This window comes from Oryctolagus cuniculus, chromosome 1 (genome assembly GCF_051225735.1).
Source record: "Oryctolagus cuniculus isolate XC-2025 breed Fujian yellow rabbit chromosome 1, ASM5122573v1, whole genome shotgun sequence".
Lineage (NCBI taxonomy): Eukaryota > Metazoa > Chordata > Mammalia > Lagomorpha > Leporidae > Oryctolagus > Oryctolagus cuniculus.
Window position 1 is genome coordinate 105,389,609 of NC_142867.1, and position 17,198 is coordinate 105,406,806.

The 17,198-nt window shown below is 55.2% G+C and overlaps 1 protein-coding gene across 30 annotated transcripts in view; it reads left to right on the top strand.

The window, feature by feature from the left end:
• Positions 1-15,811, top strand: part of NCAM1 (neural cell adhesion molecule 1) — a 331,209-nt gene extending 315,398 nt beyond the window's left edge. For 10 of the 30 annotated variants that reach the window (XM_089312658.1, XM_051849346.3, XM_089312633.1 and 7 more), the window contains one exon: positions 1,771-4,100. In XM_089312658.1, the coding sequence (XP_089168784.1) occupies positions 1,771-1,850 (80 nt within the window). In that variant the 3' untranslated portion in view covers positions 1,851-4,100. Of the gene's footprint in view, positions 1-1,770; positions 4,101-8,544; positions 8,753-9,528; positions 9,646-10,625; positions 11,424-12,604 lie in introns of those variants that run through there. The other 20 variants (XM_051849322.3, XM_008261331.5, XM_008261337.5 and 17 more) reach the window with 4 other exon arrangements.
• Positions 15,812-17,198: the final 1,387 nt, after the last annotated feature.

Here is a 17,198-nt window from a genome sequence, read left to right on the forward strand (position 1 = left end):
ATGATGGCAGCGGATCTGCTGGAGATGCAGATCCGTCTCTAGGGATCCAGGACCAACTCAGGTGTGGGAATAAAGTGAGAGCTCTACTGCCTGGGCCAGCTACCTGGCCACTGTCAGCCAGTCTCCTCACGGCCCCAGTCTCGCAGAGAACTCTCAACACCACTCTCTGCTCTTCCAGTGCAGCCGAATGCTAACCACAGGCAGGAGGAGGGGTCCCCATAGCCTCCCTGCCATGGCCAACCATGGAAGACAGATGGGCCTACCCTGTCTGTAGTGCTCCCCAGTTCTCAGATCAGTTGTCATGATTGCCCCTCCCAGAAGGAGACAGGCCAGACAGGGCGTGGGCCACCTATGTGTGCAGCAGTGAGAGACACCAGCGGTTGGTGGTGAGAATGTGTGTGTGTGTGTGTGTGTGTGTAGGGGAGACGTGTGGGGCCTCCAGCGAGTTGACAGGTGAGTCCTCAGCTGTGGACCAGAAGTGTCCTTTGTCAGGAAGGCTCCTAGGGCAGGGATGCTGGGGTGGGGATGTCTCCCCAGGCGCTGGTCAGATGGTTGGTGCTGAAGACCAGGCATGTGGGTGTGGCTGCAGGAAGTGTCCTAATTGCTGCCTAGCAGGCTGTCTCCGTGGAGATAGCCCGGCTGAAGTGCCCTTTCTTCCTTTGCACTCCTTGGTCAGTTCATCCTTAAAATCAACAGTCCAGAGTGAGTGAGCAGATCTTTGTGGGACGCCTAGGAGGTGGGGGAATATGGGGCTAAGTAAGCTCTTTACCGCAAAGTCGACTCCTTGTTGTTCCCTGGGCAGGTGGCTCAGGTGTGCTGCATCAGCTTGTGGGGTTTGGCTGTCCAAGTCAGGAATTCTGGGGAGACTTTGTCCTCCAGAGTCATGGCAGCTGGAGACATCACAGTTGTGGGAGTCGCCCAGGTGCCCACTTAAGCTAGAGAGGGTAGGGGGATCGCTTGCCTCCCCCACAGTGGGCTGCGTGGCTCCACACTCAGGTCTCAGAAGGCTGTGGCTCCATGCTTGGTTGGGCTTTCCTGGCCATCGTGTTGGGATTCAAGAGGAAAAGCTCTCTGAGTTACGAGACAGACGAGTGTGGCTGCACTCTGTGGTCAGGACGGTGGCAGGAGGAGAGGGGTGCGGGACTGGACATGTGAACAGCCCAATGACAGGGACTTGTACAGTGGAAGCAAGTCAGTGGCATCTCTGTGCAGGCCATGCGCTGTCCTGAGCACAGCCTAGTGCAGCCATCCAATGCATCTCCACCACCACGGGCAAAAACGCTAGACGCTAGAAGACCACACTCGTTGACCGCATCTAAAAGACCTCACTTAGCCAAAGGTAACACGCTCCTAATCCAACTCCTGTGTCTTCCTGTGGAGGCTCCCGTTCTCTCACTTTAATTTCATTTGCTCGCTGACCCCTAACCCCAGAGTTAACCCCGCTGTGCTGCTTCTGGCATTGCTAAGCTTCTGAACTGGCCTTTGGTATTGAGACCGCACTGAACTCCTCTCTAACCTGTGTCGGTTTAATTGACTAAGTTGAATTAACCTTGGATTCCTGTGTTTTCTATATTTGACCTAATTTTTTTTTCTTTTTATCTATTTGTTTTTCTCTGTTTCTGTCTCTACCCCCTCTCTCCTTCTCTCCCCCTCCCCTTCCTGTGTCTGTTGTCACACTTGCCACCTTGGACGTCACTGGGACATCCCCACTGCCACCTATGTTTGTAAACAACCACATTCTCTCCGGGGCCCCACTGCTTGGCTCTACAGCCACACTGGGAGGGAATTCTGCGTCCTACACTTTTGTCTCCTTGCTTCTCTCTGCAGTGACTCTTGTCTTGCTCTGTTAGGAACTTGAACACAAAAAATTTGCTTAAAAGCCCAGTTCCTATGAAAATGATCAGTACCCCCTTTGGATGAGCCTGTCAGGACCACCACGGGCACTCACTGGCCACCGAGCAAGCCCTCTGTGTGGAAGAGGAAGGTTTTGCAATTGGAAAAAGCTTTACCTCCAGACATTTTGCCATCCACAGATACCTTCGTGCCACTTCGGAAGGAGTTCGCCCCCTTTTTCATGGCAGTTCAAAATTTCAGAGCTCTTTCTTTAAATACTATTTTTTAAACAAAGAAAAAGCATAATACTAGGTTTACAGAGAAGTTTCTGCATATCTGCTGCTTGTTGCATTTTTTTTGTTCATGCCTAAAATGTAGCAGAGGAAGAACTCTTAAGTACCTGACAAAGCTTGCATCAAATTGTTAAAATCACTCATGTCCCCCCCAGTTCTAACTCTGTGCTCCTCTTCCCCCTCCCTTCAGTAGGTAGTTGGCTTAGCTTGCCTTTAAATACTGAAGTGCCCGCGTGGAGAGAGCCAGACTGTAGTGATTCGTTTGAGCACTTCGCTGGCATGATAGGCAAAGATTACGTCCCCCGAAGCCCATCCCGTGGAAACTGTTGCATTTGCTGGGATTTTCTGGGGCTGATGAAACATTCTGCGAGATGCTCTGATGCCGGTAGCATAACCAGCTCCTTGTGCCGGCTCTGTGAACAGAGTCAAGCCATGATGGGCCCAGCATGTGTCGGTTTTGAAAGGGGCTTGTCCCCAGGTCGGGCTGCATCCCCTGCTGCGTGGACAGCACGTCACAGATCAGCACAGAGGCTCCGTGTCCTGGGCATGTGGTCCAGCTGAGACCTGTGTAATCACTGTATGTTGTCAGTCCTCCAGGCAGGCTGGAACCGTCCCCTGTGAGCCAGGCGTGAGTCCTGTCCATGCCCAGATACGTGGCAGGGGAGGGATTGGCCATCCGGACAGCCCAGCCCCAGAGGGCCAGCACACGGGGGCCGAGTCAGCCTGCCTGCACCTTCTGAATGTCCCAGCTGCTCTGTTGGGCACTTGGGTTGGTAACACTTTTAAAACACTCCTGCAAAGCCAAGTGCTCCCTGGCTTCAGCCTGCTGTTGGGGACCCACGCAGGAGAGGCAGTGGGTGTGCTTGAAGGTCCTGCAGAGACCCAGGGCCGGATCCCGTCCGGATGTGTGTGCTTGGGGCTGGCCTTCTCCTGAATAAAGGCTCCCTCCGGTCACTGTGGTCCCCTGTCATCCTACACATCTCATCGCTGAGTGTCTCCATGCCAGTTTGATTTTTGTTCCTTTTGGTTCTTTGTGTGTGTGTGTGTGTGTGTTTTCTGTTGTTGTTTGTTAATGTTCAAAGACTGGCCTTTCCCTCTGGGGATCCTCGTGGCCCCTAACTGTGCTGGCACAGGCCCGTGTCCCCGGCGTTCAGTGTGCAGGCTCACGTGCAGCCACAGGGGCTGCACACAGCTCAGCAGCTCCCACGGGCGAGTGCCCCTCACCCCCGCCACAGGCCTCTCCCCGGACTCCCTCACCGCGCTTCTCCCCAGGGCAACAGATGCAGCCGGGGAGGAAGCTGGCACCTGCAGGGCCCAGTGTGAGAATCACAGGGCAGGGCGGGAGAGCGCCAGGGAAGGCAGAAGAGGCCCCCACCAGGTCCTCCCCACTGCTGTGGTTGTCTTAGGCAGGCATCATGGGTACTTACCCTAGGGGACCGGCTCAGGGGTCTGCCTCACCCTGGTCCCAGGTTCACCCACAGGGGAGAGACAGGGTCAGGGTCTCTCAAGGGACCCTTTGTTGATGTGGCCCTAAGTATGCAGCGACCTGGCGTGGACCCTGTCCCCTCAGCACATCCAGGGGCCAGGCAGACCTGAGCTGGGGCAACTTGGGGGTCACTGCCATGGGCCCATTCTTTCAGACAGGCCTTGGCCGTGATGGTAGCCCTCTGGGAGACAGCATAGTGCACCCCAGCCCCCACTGCACCCTGGGTTCCCGGTGAAGCCTGTGGCACACCTGCAGGAGTGAGCACCTTGCTCTGTGCCCTTCCCACGCTCCATAGAGCTATCCACAGGCCACACACCATAGGGTTCCTCTGCTTGTTTTTTTTTTTTTTTCGGGGGGGAGGGCATATTTATATAGCAGGTTTGGATCACGTTTTTCTACTAACAAGAATGCTAACGTGTAGATAATCAGCAAGGCCTTTATGAAGTTGACATCTTTGCATTATTAAAGAGAATAACAGTTCATGTGAACTCACCAGCGTCTTTGGATTTTATTTGGTAGTTGTGTGTCCAACAGAGTTTCCAATGTCCCTTCCCTCTACTTCCATGTGCCTGGCTGTCTGATAACCCAGAGAGACCTCACGTTTCTAGCTTGGCGAATGCAGTACTAGCCCAAAGAAACAGACGCCCTTCCTAAAGAGGAGCAGCAGGCTTCTCAGCTCTCCTGGGAGTCAGCCAAGAGTCCCAGCGGGGGGAGGGGGAGGAGGGTTGCCCTTGCAGACTGGGGAGGGTCGTCCCCATGGAAACAGGGGCACGTTTGCAGCCATCAGATGCACCACTCTGTAGCAAGGTCTCCTTCCTGCCCTCACGGAGGCTGCAGAGAGTGATCTTGCCTTTGAGAAAATCCGGGAAGGTTTTAGGGACCTGTGTGCTGCTTGTCATCACACTTAGTCAGACACGTCCTGCAAGCCCCTGCCGTCAGCTGATTCTAGGGAGGACCAGCATGCATGGAAAGGTTTATGAGTAAACCAGAACCCCTCTCGACAGTTCTGAGAATCTGACAGTCAGATTGGGGAGGAAAGAGTGGGAAGGGAACTTCTGCTCCAGGCTCCTGTAGGACCGTAACTCAGGCCCATTGGGCATGTAAAATGCAAGCCCTTGGTCCCATCTGAAGGTTGAGGAAGTGGACATATGTGGGTCTCATCTAGGGGCCAGCCAGTTACCTCTTGAGTGCTAGTTCCTCTCTCAAGCCAGGAGACACAGAAGACAGCCCAGCCCTGTAATCTCACCTCCAGGGTGGCTGTGACCTCTGAGGTTTGGAGGAAGCTCTCCCAGGAAGCCTTCTTTGTGTGCGAGATGCAAGGGTGTGTGAGCCAGGGGAGGTCAGGGGGAGGGTCATAGCACACACACGCCACGGAAGGGGCTTTATTTTTCCTTCTGCAGGATGTTAGCCAGGACTCAGGAGACAGTCGGTCCTCTGGCTTTCCTGGACTAAGCAGTTCTGTAACATTCGCAAGAGGGAATGAACGTGGACTTACCTTGGATACCCTTTTCTCTGTACCATGGCATGCCCTCTTATGGATTCTTCTCGGGAAAATGGCAAGCCTTCTCTCGCCAGCTTGAGGAGAGCCTTGCTTGCTCCAGATGTCTAGAGTCTGGGCAGTCAGCAGTGGTCAGGGTCGCCCCTTTTTTGGAGGGGGAGAGTATCTGTTCTCTCGCAATACATCTGGCTCATCAGGGCAAGATGGTAACAGCTCACGGCTGGGTGCGGATCACCGGCCAGCTGCAATACACTGTGGTGCAGGGGAGGGAGAACCCAGGAGGGCTGGTTCTCCTTTGGATCCCCGGGCTTGCTTGTTCCAATCCTGATGCTGAGCCTGAGCCCAGCGATCTTGATTCCATGGCAATGGGGAGCCCCAGATTCTGGATCTGTAATAAGGCACCCCAGAAAGTCCACTGCAGGTGGAAAAATCCATGAGTTGTAAGGTATTTCTTTTTCATGCAAAAACAAAAGCTCTAGAAACCATGATTAAAGATAGGACTGAGCGAGCATTTTAGTCTTCCAGGAGAAAACCCTGGTGCACACCACGGAGGAGGACACTGGCACTAGGGAATCTATAGCTGTGCCCAGATCTGTAGAACACTGACCTGGAGAGCCAGGCTCTGTGGTTGAAGAGAACCTGAAGGCACCCCCTCCCCCAGGCTCAGCCCCAGCTCAAAGGCCTCCAGCAACAGGGAAGTCAGCTCCCACGCTGTGTTTGAACAGCTCGTCCTGTCTCAGTGGAGCTGCACCCTGTCCCCGGGCCCCTCGTTGCCAGCCACTGGTGCCATGCCCAGTTAGATGCTTCTGTCTTCTCATGACACACCTTTAAATTACGAAGCGGCCTTCTCATCCCCGGGGGAGATACTCATTCATGTGTGCAGCAAGTATTCTCGGAACATTTTCTATGAGTTAAGGTCCATTCTAGATGCTGGGGAGACAGAGAGGCAGGCCCCTGTGGGATGTTCTAGGGAAGAGGTCCAGAGAGAATGGGCTGTGAATGCGTGGAAGGCAGCAGGCAGTGGTAAGAGGAGAAAATGAGGGGCTGTGGGAGACTTGGGGGAAAGTTCCTCCCTCGGTGAGCTACTGGGGGATGCCTCTCCGAGAGCTGCACCCAGAGGCCTGCAGGATGACAAAGAGCCACCGAGGAAGGAGCCCAGTCCTGGGTGGGCACAGGCTGTGTGTTCACCACCCATCCGGGTTTGTACCATGAGTCACCGTGGTCCAAGGGGTTATCAGAGTCCCCAGCATGTACAGGCCAGGAGAAAGACTTTGGATTTCACAGCAAATCAAAGGGGAGACCACTGCCCTGCTCTTGGCTTATGGTGCAGTTCAGAGTCTTATCCTCCTGCCTGTGCTCAGAGCAAGTGTGGGCCTCTGGACTGGGTCTGACGAGCACAGAGCAAACACTGCCCCAGCTGCCATCCTCTTGGGCACAGAGAGCGGCTTTTCAGCAGTTTCTTTTCCTCTTTAGACCTGTGATTAGTCCCGCAATCTCACCTTCACGCATAAACATCAGTATGCAGACTTGGTGCCACAGAATCAAACACAAACCAAAAAGTACAGACATATCTCCTCCACCACCACTACCAAAATAAAAAACAGCCTGCTTCCGATCCCCTCTTGAGGATACAGACATGCCACACTCATCAGATACTAAAGTCGGGGGTTGCAGAGGCTCCGCACCCAGCGTCATGGGCTGGAGAGCAAACCCAAGACTGAAATGCCTTCCTTATTACGGGGAACACGATCCTGTTGGCCATGCTGGGCTTGCACCCTCTACCCTAAACTGAAGTTTGAAATGAGGATCAGTGGGTGGGCCTGTCGCTGGGGAAGACCACAGTGCCTGGGCAGAGATCCCTGGGGCAGTGAGGGAAGCCCCCCAACAATGAGACAGATAGATGCATGAAAAATGAGGCCTGGGTGGCCCATGTCTGCACTGGATCCCCTGGGCCACGTCCATGATCTGTGTGACTTGTGGCTAGAGGGCCCCTGGGCCTGGCCTGGAGCTCAGCAAAGCACAGAGTTAGGTGGGGCCGAGCTCCAGGTAGCATTGGCTACAGTCCCCGCCCCCAGTGCACTGAGCTAATTAATGCCAGGGAGCTCTGAGAGCCTAGGAAGCTTCAGACAGGGTCTGCTTGGTGGGGTGAGGTTGTTAGTTCCGTGCCCATGTCCTTCGACCAGGGAGGAGGAACCTTTGCTCTGCTAAGGGCCATTAGGATAGTTATAACATCATTCACAGCCCATACAAAATTATCAACTTTAAAAAATTAGCCTGCCATGTAGATGTATTGAATTTTGGGTCCTGCCAGCAGTTCCCTTGACAGGGCCAGGCCACTTGGTTGCAAGGCCTTTCCCCACCCCTAAACACGGAATGGCAAGTGCTCATATTTCTGCTGGGGTCACTGCGTCCACATTCACCAATCAGCAGAGCTGCTCATGGGCTCTTGCTTCCTGCAGCACAACCATTTGTCTCCTAGCCGCATAGAACCCACCAAGGTCAGCCGGTCCACCCTCACGGCTCCCGGGGCCCCCGAGCACTGAGCCCCGGCCCTTCCGGGACAGCACCAATAGCCTCGGGCCCTGGGGGACTCTGCAGAGGACACCAAGGGAGTTAGTCTCAGGGGCTGGTGCGTCCAGCCAGAACCAGGGTGCTGGGTGCTGCTGGACTGACTGTGAGAACGGGTGTCTGTGTGTGTGGACGCTTGCTCTGTGTGTGAGCGTGCCTGTCTGGGAGTGTGCATCTCTGGTGAGTCTGCGGGTTTCCCCGAAGTCTGAGCCAAGCGTGCCGGAGCTCCCAGACGGTGAGTATTCCCAGACGGGTCACCATGCCCTCCAGGCCTGGGCAGCTTCCATGTCTCCAGAGCTAGGTGGACTTTGTTCATCCTCCTGGGTACTGTGCAGGAGGGTGAACCAGGAAGAATGAGGTCCTCTGGCGCCATTCCTCAGGCAGGGCAGGGAGGAAGTAGGGAGCAGATTCAGCACCTCCTGGCACCTGATGTCCCCGAGGACAGCCTGGAGCCCTCCTCCGCCTTGTCCCAGGCTGCTGTCGGGAGCCACAGCCCAGCCTGAAACTAGTGAGCACCACCTGCTGCGGAGGAGACAGCCACACCGCCCCCCAGCTGCTTCATCCCCTGTCCCAGCCTGCTCCCAGGACTCATGGGAGGCCTGCAGAGGGTGGCTCTGGGGAAGGCTCATGACCCTGTCCCTAAGTCTGTGACATGAGATTGTCATCCCTCCCTCAAGATGTAGAGAGACCCTGTCATCTCAACACCAGAGTGTAGGAAGGCCCCACGGAAGGTGTCCCTCTGGACACGAACACCCTGGCTCTGTCCTGTGGGCCCAACCCCAACCCCAAGGGCTATTGCTTTGTAGGGTCCAGGGTTCCCATGTCTCCACCTATTAACCACCAGCCCCCTCTCTCTCTTACGTAAGCCAACGGCAGCCCCACCTCAGGCCTGAGCACCGGCGCCATCGTGGGCATCCTCATTGTCATCTTTGTCCTGCTCCTGGTGGTTGTGGACATCACCTGCTACTTCCTGAACAAGTGTGGCCTGCTTATGTGTATCGCCGTCAACCTGTGTGGGAAAGCCGGGCCCGGAGCCAAGGGCAAGGACATGGAGGAGGGCAAAGCCGCCTTCTCGTGAGTGCAGACACCCACCCCTGCGGGCCCTGGCCTAGAGCCCTGGCAGCTGTCCCCACTCTGAGCATCCACTGCACCCGGGGGTGGCCTTCCCTTCAACTGCACCCTTGGTGGAGAGAAGCATTGCCTATTTGCAAAGTAGATTGGGAGGCCCAGCCCCAGATCTGGTGTATTCAAATCTCTCTGTGAAGATAAGGGGAATTGTCAGAGCTGACCCTGCACGGAGCTACAGCAGAGGAGTGGGTGTCTCAGGCACACACTTGCCTTGCTTCCAATTCCTCCGTGTTGTCATTCACTCATACATCACTCAACAAGTATTTATCCAGGCTCTCCCGCACAACAGGAAACAATGAACCAAAAGTCCTGTCCTTGCAGAGCTGACAATCTAGATGCTGTCCCCTCCAGCAGCAGCTGGCGAGCCAGTTAGTGGGCACCTTGGAAGACTGGCTGACCTGCAGCCAGCCAGAAAGGGGGGCAGAAGGAGATAAGTGTTTTAGCACCCCACGCACGGCAGGTACTGCCGGAACACACACCCACGGGAGGACTGCACAAAGTCCTCGTCACCACCAGGAGAGGTAGGAACTGGTCCTTGCCCCATTTCCCCAATGAAGGCACCGAGGCGGCAGTGAGCAGGTCAGAGACTCTAGGTCACACCACTAGCCCAGGTGCCACCGAGACAGATTCTGGTGCCCGGCTCTAGAAGCCCGTCTTGCCTGGGGCCCCTGAGGCATCGCTGTTCTCCCTGGGATGTAACCCCCAGAACTCTCTCTCTGCAGGAAAGACGAGTCCAAGGAGCCCATCGTGGAGGTTCGAACCGAGGAGGAGCGGACCCCAAACCATGATGGTGGGAAACACACAGAGCCCAATGAGACCACGCCGCTGACGGAGCCCGAGTACGTGGGCAGGGCGGGGCTGGCACCTCCTCTACAGAGCCCCACACCCATCTCCACCTCCTGCCCCACGTTCCTTGCTCCCCGTCCTCAGTCCGGAGCCCTACAGTGCAGGCCAGGACCCCGGAGCCCTTGGCTGGAAGACCCACATGGCTAGGAGCTGCCTGGCCCCCTCTCTCCTTAGAGAGAAGGCACTCTTGGTTCCATTGAGGGTGGCTGCATGGGTGCCCCTGCAGGGCTCCTTGCCCGAGAAGGGATCCTGTTCCAGGCTATACACATACTCTGGGAACTGCTCGTGGAGAGAGGCTAGGCAGGTTCTGTATAGGATGTCTTAGAGTGCTAGGATTTTTTGGTTTTCTGCCTAAAAGAGTGAGGGAAACTGGTGATGCAGAACAGCTCCCCAGCTGTATTGTTATTGGAAGCCTGGGTACCCTCAGTGACCTTGACCAGCCGTGGCTGTGACGTGCACCTGTGGGTTTGAAGGGAATGGCGTCTCTCGGGACCACAGAACCTGTGGCTTCTAGGAGCCCTTTGGGGCACTCATGCTCTGCCTTATTCCTGCCTGTCCCCATCCCTGTCCCCTGGGGCCCTGCACGGTGGCTGGCCCAGGTCCCAGTGCAGGCAGACACTGAACCGAGGCCTGGCTCTGGTTCAGTGGAGCTCTGGGTGGGGATCCGAAGGCCCCAGCAGGTGTGTGAGGAAGGGAGCCCGCTGCAGCGAGCTGGAGGGACAGCAGCAGGAGGAAGGGCTGGCCGGGCCCTTTGCGACCGCCACGTTCTTTGTCGTCTCCCCGTGTCCTCTTCTGCCCGCCTGGGCGTGTGCTTCTCTCGGCGTCCTTGTCTCTCTGTGGGGCTGCGTCCGTGCCTGTGCGTCACCGCATGCCCACCCACGGCCCCCTCTGCTCGGCTCCAGCCCTCCTCCCGGCCTCTCTGTCAGTCTCCGCCTCATTGTCTATTCTCTTCTACTTCCTGTCCTCCCCACAGGCTGCCTGCCGATACCACAGCCACTGTCGAGGACATGCTGCCTTCTGTCACCACCGTCACCACTAACTCTGACACTATCACCGAAACCTTTGCCACTGCTCAGAACAGCCCCACCAGTGAAACCACCACCCTGACCTCCAGTCTTGCCCCGCCGGCCACAGCCGCGCCAGACTTGAACTCTGTGCCCGCTGGCCAGGCCACCCCTTCCAAGGGGCCCAGCGTCTCGGCCGCCTCCCCTCCCCCGGCCTCGGCCCCCAAAGTCGCCCCCCTCGTTGACCTGAGCGACACCCCGACCTCAGCCCCCGCGGCGAGCAGTTTGTCCTCTAGTGTCCTGGCCAACCAGGGGGCCGTGCTCAGCCCCAGCGCCCCCACCGGCGTGGGGGACGCCTCCACGGCCCCTGCGGCCAGCAAGCCGGCCCCCACTGGTGCAGCCAGTCCCCTGGCAGCCCCGGCTGCTCCTGCTACAGAAGCCTCCCAGGCCAAGCAGGAGGCTCCCAGCACCAAAGGCCCGGACCCGGAGCCCACCCAGCCCGGCGCCGCGAAGAGCCTGCCCGAGGCAGCCACAGCCCCCGCTAGCCCGAAGAGCGAGGCTGCCTCCGTCAGCGCCACAAACCCTTCCCAGGGCGAGGACTTTAAAATGGACGAAGGGAACTTCAAGACCCCAGATATTGACCTTGCAAAGGATGTTTTTGCAGCCCTGGGCTCTCCTGCTCCCGCCGCTGGGGCCAGTGGACAAGCCCCTGAGCTTGCTCCTTCCACTGCAGACAGCTCTGTGTCGCCTGCGCCAGCAAAGACCGAGTACGGCCTCTCTCTGTGTGCTGTCGTCGGGGTGTGTCCTGTGGTGGTGTGTGTCTGTGCTGTGCTGTGTCCTCCTGGTCGGACGTCTGCAGCCTCCCCTGGGGCTTCTCTGACGCCACTGTCAGCCCTGGGCCTGGGACCGGCAGACAGAGTCCGGGGCAGGCAGCTGGGCCCCGGCCAGCAGAGCAGCCGCTGCTCACTAATTAGGCCGTGTTAATTACGTTTCATCCTTATCATCCGAGCAGCGGCTTCTGGTTTACCCTAGGGAGCCCTGGCGGTCGGGCCCCTGACAAGCATAGCAGGGGGAGGCAGCGAAGGAGGCCAAGGTGCCCTTCTCAGTTATGCCAGGGCCACTGTCGGGTGCTACCGAGTGCCAGGCTGAGCCCCCACCGCTCGGGAGGAAGAGAGGCAGCCCCCGGGCTCGGGGACTGGGAGGGGGGAGAGGGTGTGGTCCAGAGGTCCTGTGACCTCCTGCTGAGATGCCCACCCTTCCTCCCACCGCGCTCCTGGGGTGGCGGGGAAGACCCAGGCCACCCACACACCTCTCAGCTACCAGGTCTACAAGGTCAAGGCAAAGCCTTCAGTCTTTTGGGTTTCTTCCGTGTAACGCCAGAATGCAGTGGTGCCAGCTTAGGCTTGAATCTCATGGAGACAGGGCCAGACTTGGGGTTTTCTGGAAGCTTCTATGGCTGCCAAACAACCTCACCAGGAAGCCCACAGGTCAGTGTCCAGAGGGAACAGAACTCTGAGAGCCCTGCCCGTGCAGCTCCCCTGTGGCCAGCAGGCCATGGAGGCTCCACCCTGAGACGCAGAGCCCGGGCAGGGTGGGGAGGGGAAGATCCTAGAGGAGCCAGCTGTGTGCCTCAGGTGCAGCACGCCCAGCTGCACGGCAGCCCTAGTCAGGGCGCAGAGGTGGCAGTGGCCTCCACTGCCCCTTCTCCTGCCGCGAGTACAAGCAGAGTCCCCGGCACCCATGGAACTGGAAAGGGCTTGTTCTCTGGGTGTTTCTCCACTCGGGCCACACATGAGAGTCACCTGGGTGCTTCTAAAATACATCCAGATCCGTTCTGGGGACGCAGCCCAGGTGATGCACAGGTGCATCCAAAGTTGGAGACCCCAGGCAGAGGGGAGGCGTGTGCAAGCCACTGTCTCAGCGGCGCTGTTTTCCTGATTCTCCGCAGGAAGGGCCCTGTGGAAGCCAAGTCGGAGAGCCAGGAGTCAGAAACGAAGCCAGCGCCAGCCGAAGCCCAGACGGTCCCCAACGACGCCACACAGACAAAGGAGAACGAGAGCAAAGCATGATGGGCGAGCGGCCAGGAGCAGAGAGCAAAACATGACGCGGCACAGCAGCTTCCCCGGAGTGATTCCTGCATCCCACGCACGCGCGCGCACACCACACACACACACACACACACACACACACACACACCTCATTCCTCTAGTGTCTTTTGCCTTTAAAAAATTAACTAAAACAGATAAATACAGGATATCCTTTTTGTAGGTTTATAGAAAGGGTCCCTTTCTTGCGCACTCACTTGTAAGAAAATGAGACAATAAGGTTAAACCCACAGCCAAACTAGGACACTCTGTTCCCTGAAACCATTTAAAAAATCAAACAAAAGGACCCCAAATTAAGAATCTAGGAAGCTCAGAAAAAGAAAGAAAAAAGTCTAGGTTCGGGAAGACCACACTTGGTGTTACCCAATTGGCACAGACCTGTTTTAGAGAAACCCTTTCAGGCACTAAGACTAACCGAATGAACAAAGTCCACAGTTTATTTTTGTACTTTCAGTCGAGTTCGAACTCTGTAAAACCTCATAAATAAGTTATCATTTCTGTTCACTTTGTATTTGTTCAGTATGCAAAGTGTGTCACCCTTTCTAGCTGAATTCGATTCCCACGTAGACTCTTGTTTTGTAGGAAGAATGCCAAATCGCAGCTTCTGGGGGTAGATCTCAATTTGCAGTATTTGGACTTTTTATGTTTCTCTTTGGTTCTCTCTCTCTCTCTCTCTCTTCCTTTCTGCCAACTTTGTTTGCCAGTGTTTACAAGTTGATAAATGTTTGACTTCGGTTGTGTTTATAAAACAGCTGCCTTTTTTTTTTTTTTTTTTTTTTTTTACTTTTTAAGTAACAAATTCTGCCTAGAGGTAGGTGAGATCATCGCAGGATTGCTTTAGCAGAGAACTTGACAAAACATCATCATCCGCAGCGGCTCTCCCTGACGCTCTGATGTGCAGTTTTTACCTGTGTCCGGCCCAGGTGAAAATCTGTCTCGTCCTGGAAGGGTTTTGTGTTTTGGTTTCAATTCTTTCTGTGTTCCTTCCGGGGGGGTCAAACCACTTTCTGATTAGCCGCCACCCACCTGCATCGGTGAACAAGGCTCTGCTCCCCAGGTGTTGGTGCCCTCGCATTTGAAGGACTCCTTTGGCTTTGCTGAATGAAGCAGAGAAGATTGTATAGTTGGGGCTGGTCTTGGTGAACACACATTTTTACCCCAAACATCCCCTTTTTTTGTAGAAAGCCAAATAAAACACATCCATACCATCTCCTTTTGAGCCCAGAATCTAGATTTGAGCGGAAGAGCATGTGTGCTTCAGGGAATTAGTGTCATTTTTTGGAAATCTATGGAAGTCAAATAACATCAGCCTTCTGTTCACTTAGGCAGCATTTGTAGGGAAAAAAAGCAACAGTGACAACAACCACCGACTGTCTGGAATCATAACACAACTTCCTGGATCGGAAACCAAGCGGGGGAAAACATAACAGAAACTTTAAGGGGAATGGGAGGGGGGAGAAGGGAAAAGCCAGCCCTTTGTATAGAAATTTTGCTTTTGTTTTTCTCATTCTACTTTAGAACTGCAAGCTTGTGCACTGTGGATGCGTGACTATCTTAGTGTGAAACGTGTTTTTGTCATAGTATTGAAATAAAAACTTCAACATAGTTTGGTTGTGGAAGGTATAGCAGATAGTTCAGAAAAAAAATATTCAGGAAACAAAAAGAGTTCTTAAAAGGAATTGAAGCCTTTAAACAAAGCAGATGAAATACAGATGATGATGAAGGTGACGCTAAGTAAACAGAAACCAGTCCTCCGGCATGCATTCCCTTCCTAAGGTACAAAGCAGCAGAGCTTAGGGTGGTGCGGCTGCCTCTGCCTCTGGACCCTCTCCCCCATGTTCTGACACTTCTGCGGTCTGCCCAGTGGCGATGCTAGATTATCATTTCAAACTGTGAAAACTAATGGTCTTGTCATTTGCTCAACTTGGGGTTATTTTGCATTTTCTCACCTCCTGGGGATGGAAATGGAGGATCCCAGAACCCACAGCCTTGGTTGGTCTCTCTGATTGTACGGCCTTGTGCAACGTCTGTGGTGCAAATGCACGGGTTCCAGGGGGAAAAGAAGGCAGAGACAGATCTTGGAGCAGGCAGCAGAATGGGAGAGGCTGGGTGCCTGGGACGGGGAGGGGGACGGGCAGGCTCTTCCGGTCACCAGGCTGTTCAGTGGAATTAGTTCCTCCTCTGTTGATATTAATGGCTTTGACCAAGTAGGCCAAAGCCCACGCTGTACCTCGCGGAAAACGTGCATTTCACTCCAGGCCGTTGCCATCAGGCAAACTGATTTTGGTTGTGATGGTTCGGAAGAGACAGAGGTTGAGGGAGCCCTCAGATAACCTGGCCCAGGGCAGCTGACCCCCCTCCCACACCCCCTAGAACCCTGGCTCCACCACCAGCCGGAACCCAAGACTGCCCACACGCTGGCCTGCCTCTCTCCCATCACACATACGTGTGTCTCTGCATGCGTGAGCGTTCCTTTCCTCTTCTTTTATTTTAAAGAGCAATGCTTTCTCTAAGATCAAAGAGGGAGTTACTTTATTTTCAAGATGTTCTATCTTTATCAATACTTTTCCTTTCTTAATTCTTTGAAGGAGGGATCCACTCCCCAAGTTTCCAGTGTCAATGTGTCTATGTGTGTATGTGCCATACGTATGTATTCACATAGAGACCGGCATGGCCAGGTGGTGCGGGAGGGGCGCCCGGGGCCGCGAGCAGGGCCTCCCAGTCCTGCAGGGCCGCCGTGTATATAGCGCAGCTTTTCGCCGTGGAAGTCTCTTTTCACACTTTTGTACGGCGCCTTCCACAGCCCAGGGTCGCCCAGCCCGGCTGGCTGGCTGGATGGTGGTTCTCAGAGCCCTCCGTGAGCATCCCCCGCCCAGCACTCCGTATCCGGGGGCCTTCTCTCTTGTTACGAAACTTTTTACCGAGTGAAACACCGATGCCACCTTTGTTTCCATTCTCACTGGTGTAAATACTGAGTACTAACTGAGAATTTTGACTTTGCATTCTGTCAGAATACTTGTGTTCAATAAAAATTGAAAGAAAAAAAAAAAGCTGTCATGGTCCGGCTGGGATTTATTTCCGTTCAGTGAGACTCTGTCGTGGAGTCCAGTGTGCGCGTGCCTGTGCCCTTTGATTCTGAAACCTGGTGAGAAAGATCCAGGAAACCCTGGTGTTTTGAGTTCTGTTGCCTGAATGCAGGCTTTTGTCCCCCTTTTGTTTCTCATGGGCTGGTAGTAGAGTCCTGGTCTGGAAGGACCACACATCGGATTCAGAAAGATTGATTCTGCCATTTTTTTATTTATTTACCTGAAAGTCAGAGTTACACAGAGAGAGAGAGAGAGAGAGAGAGGTCTTCCATCTGCTGGTTCACTCTCCAATTGGCCACAACAGCTGAAGCTGCACCAATCTGAAGCCAGGCGCCAGGAGCTTCCTCCAGGTCTCTCATGTGGGTGCAGGAGCCCAAGAACTTGGGCCATCTTCCACTGCTTTCCCAGACCATAGCAGCGCCAGCCCCATCTGCCATTCCCTGATTGCTCTCAGAAGAATGACGTCATCTCCCTGGGACTCAGCTTCCCCTTTTGGGGGACAGGAACTACCCAGGAAGGGAACGGAGCTGACACCCTGGTTGATGAGTGAGACACTGCAGAAGGCCTAGTGTAATTTTTTTTTTTTTTTTTTTTTTTTGCACAAGGCAGCTCCTCTCTCCATGGGAGTGTGTGCCGCTGGCTGCCGTGGGTAGGACACAACACACTTGCCACAGCCATCAACACCTGAGCCTCAGCACTGCCACAGTGGGGCAGTGTCACAGTGCAGCAGGCTCAGCTTCTGCTTGTGACCCCAGCGTTCCGTATCAGAGTGACGTTTCAAGCCCCGGCCACTCTGCTTCCAATCCAGCTCCCTGCTAACGTGCCTGGGGAGGCAGCACGTGATGGCCCAAGTCCTGGGGCCCCTGCCGGCCTTGCGGAAGACTTGGATGGAGTTCCTGGCTCCTGGCTTCCGCTGGACCCAGTCCTAGCTGCTGTGGCCACTTGGGGGGGGGGGTGACACTGAATGAGAGGTTTCTGTCTCTCCCTCCCTCCCTCCCTCTCTCTCTCTGCCTACTTAAAAGAATTCAACTAAAGCAGACGCACAAGGATTCTTCTAGAAAGAATGCCCCTCTCCTGTAGCTTCACCCTCAGCACTTAAGCTGTAACTGGAGCTGACCAAAGCCTCCAGCTAGACAGTGATGACAACTATACCTCATCTCCACATCCCGAACGCGAGCCGCTGTCTGGCTGTGTCTGGAAGCAGCAGCTGCTGGCGCTGGGATGGGGAATTCCTGGAGGAGGCCCGGCTGCAGGGCCGGAGGAGGCCTCAGGACACCGCACGGTGGTTAAAACACGGCTTGCCTTGCTCGCACCTGTATCGGAGCGCTCCTTTCAGTACTGCCACCACGCT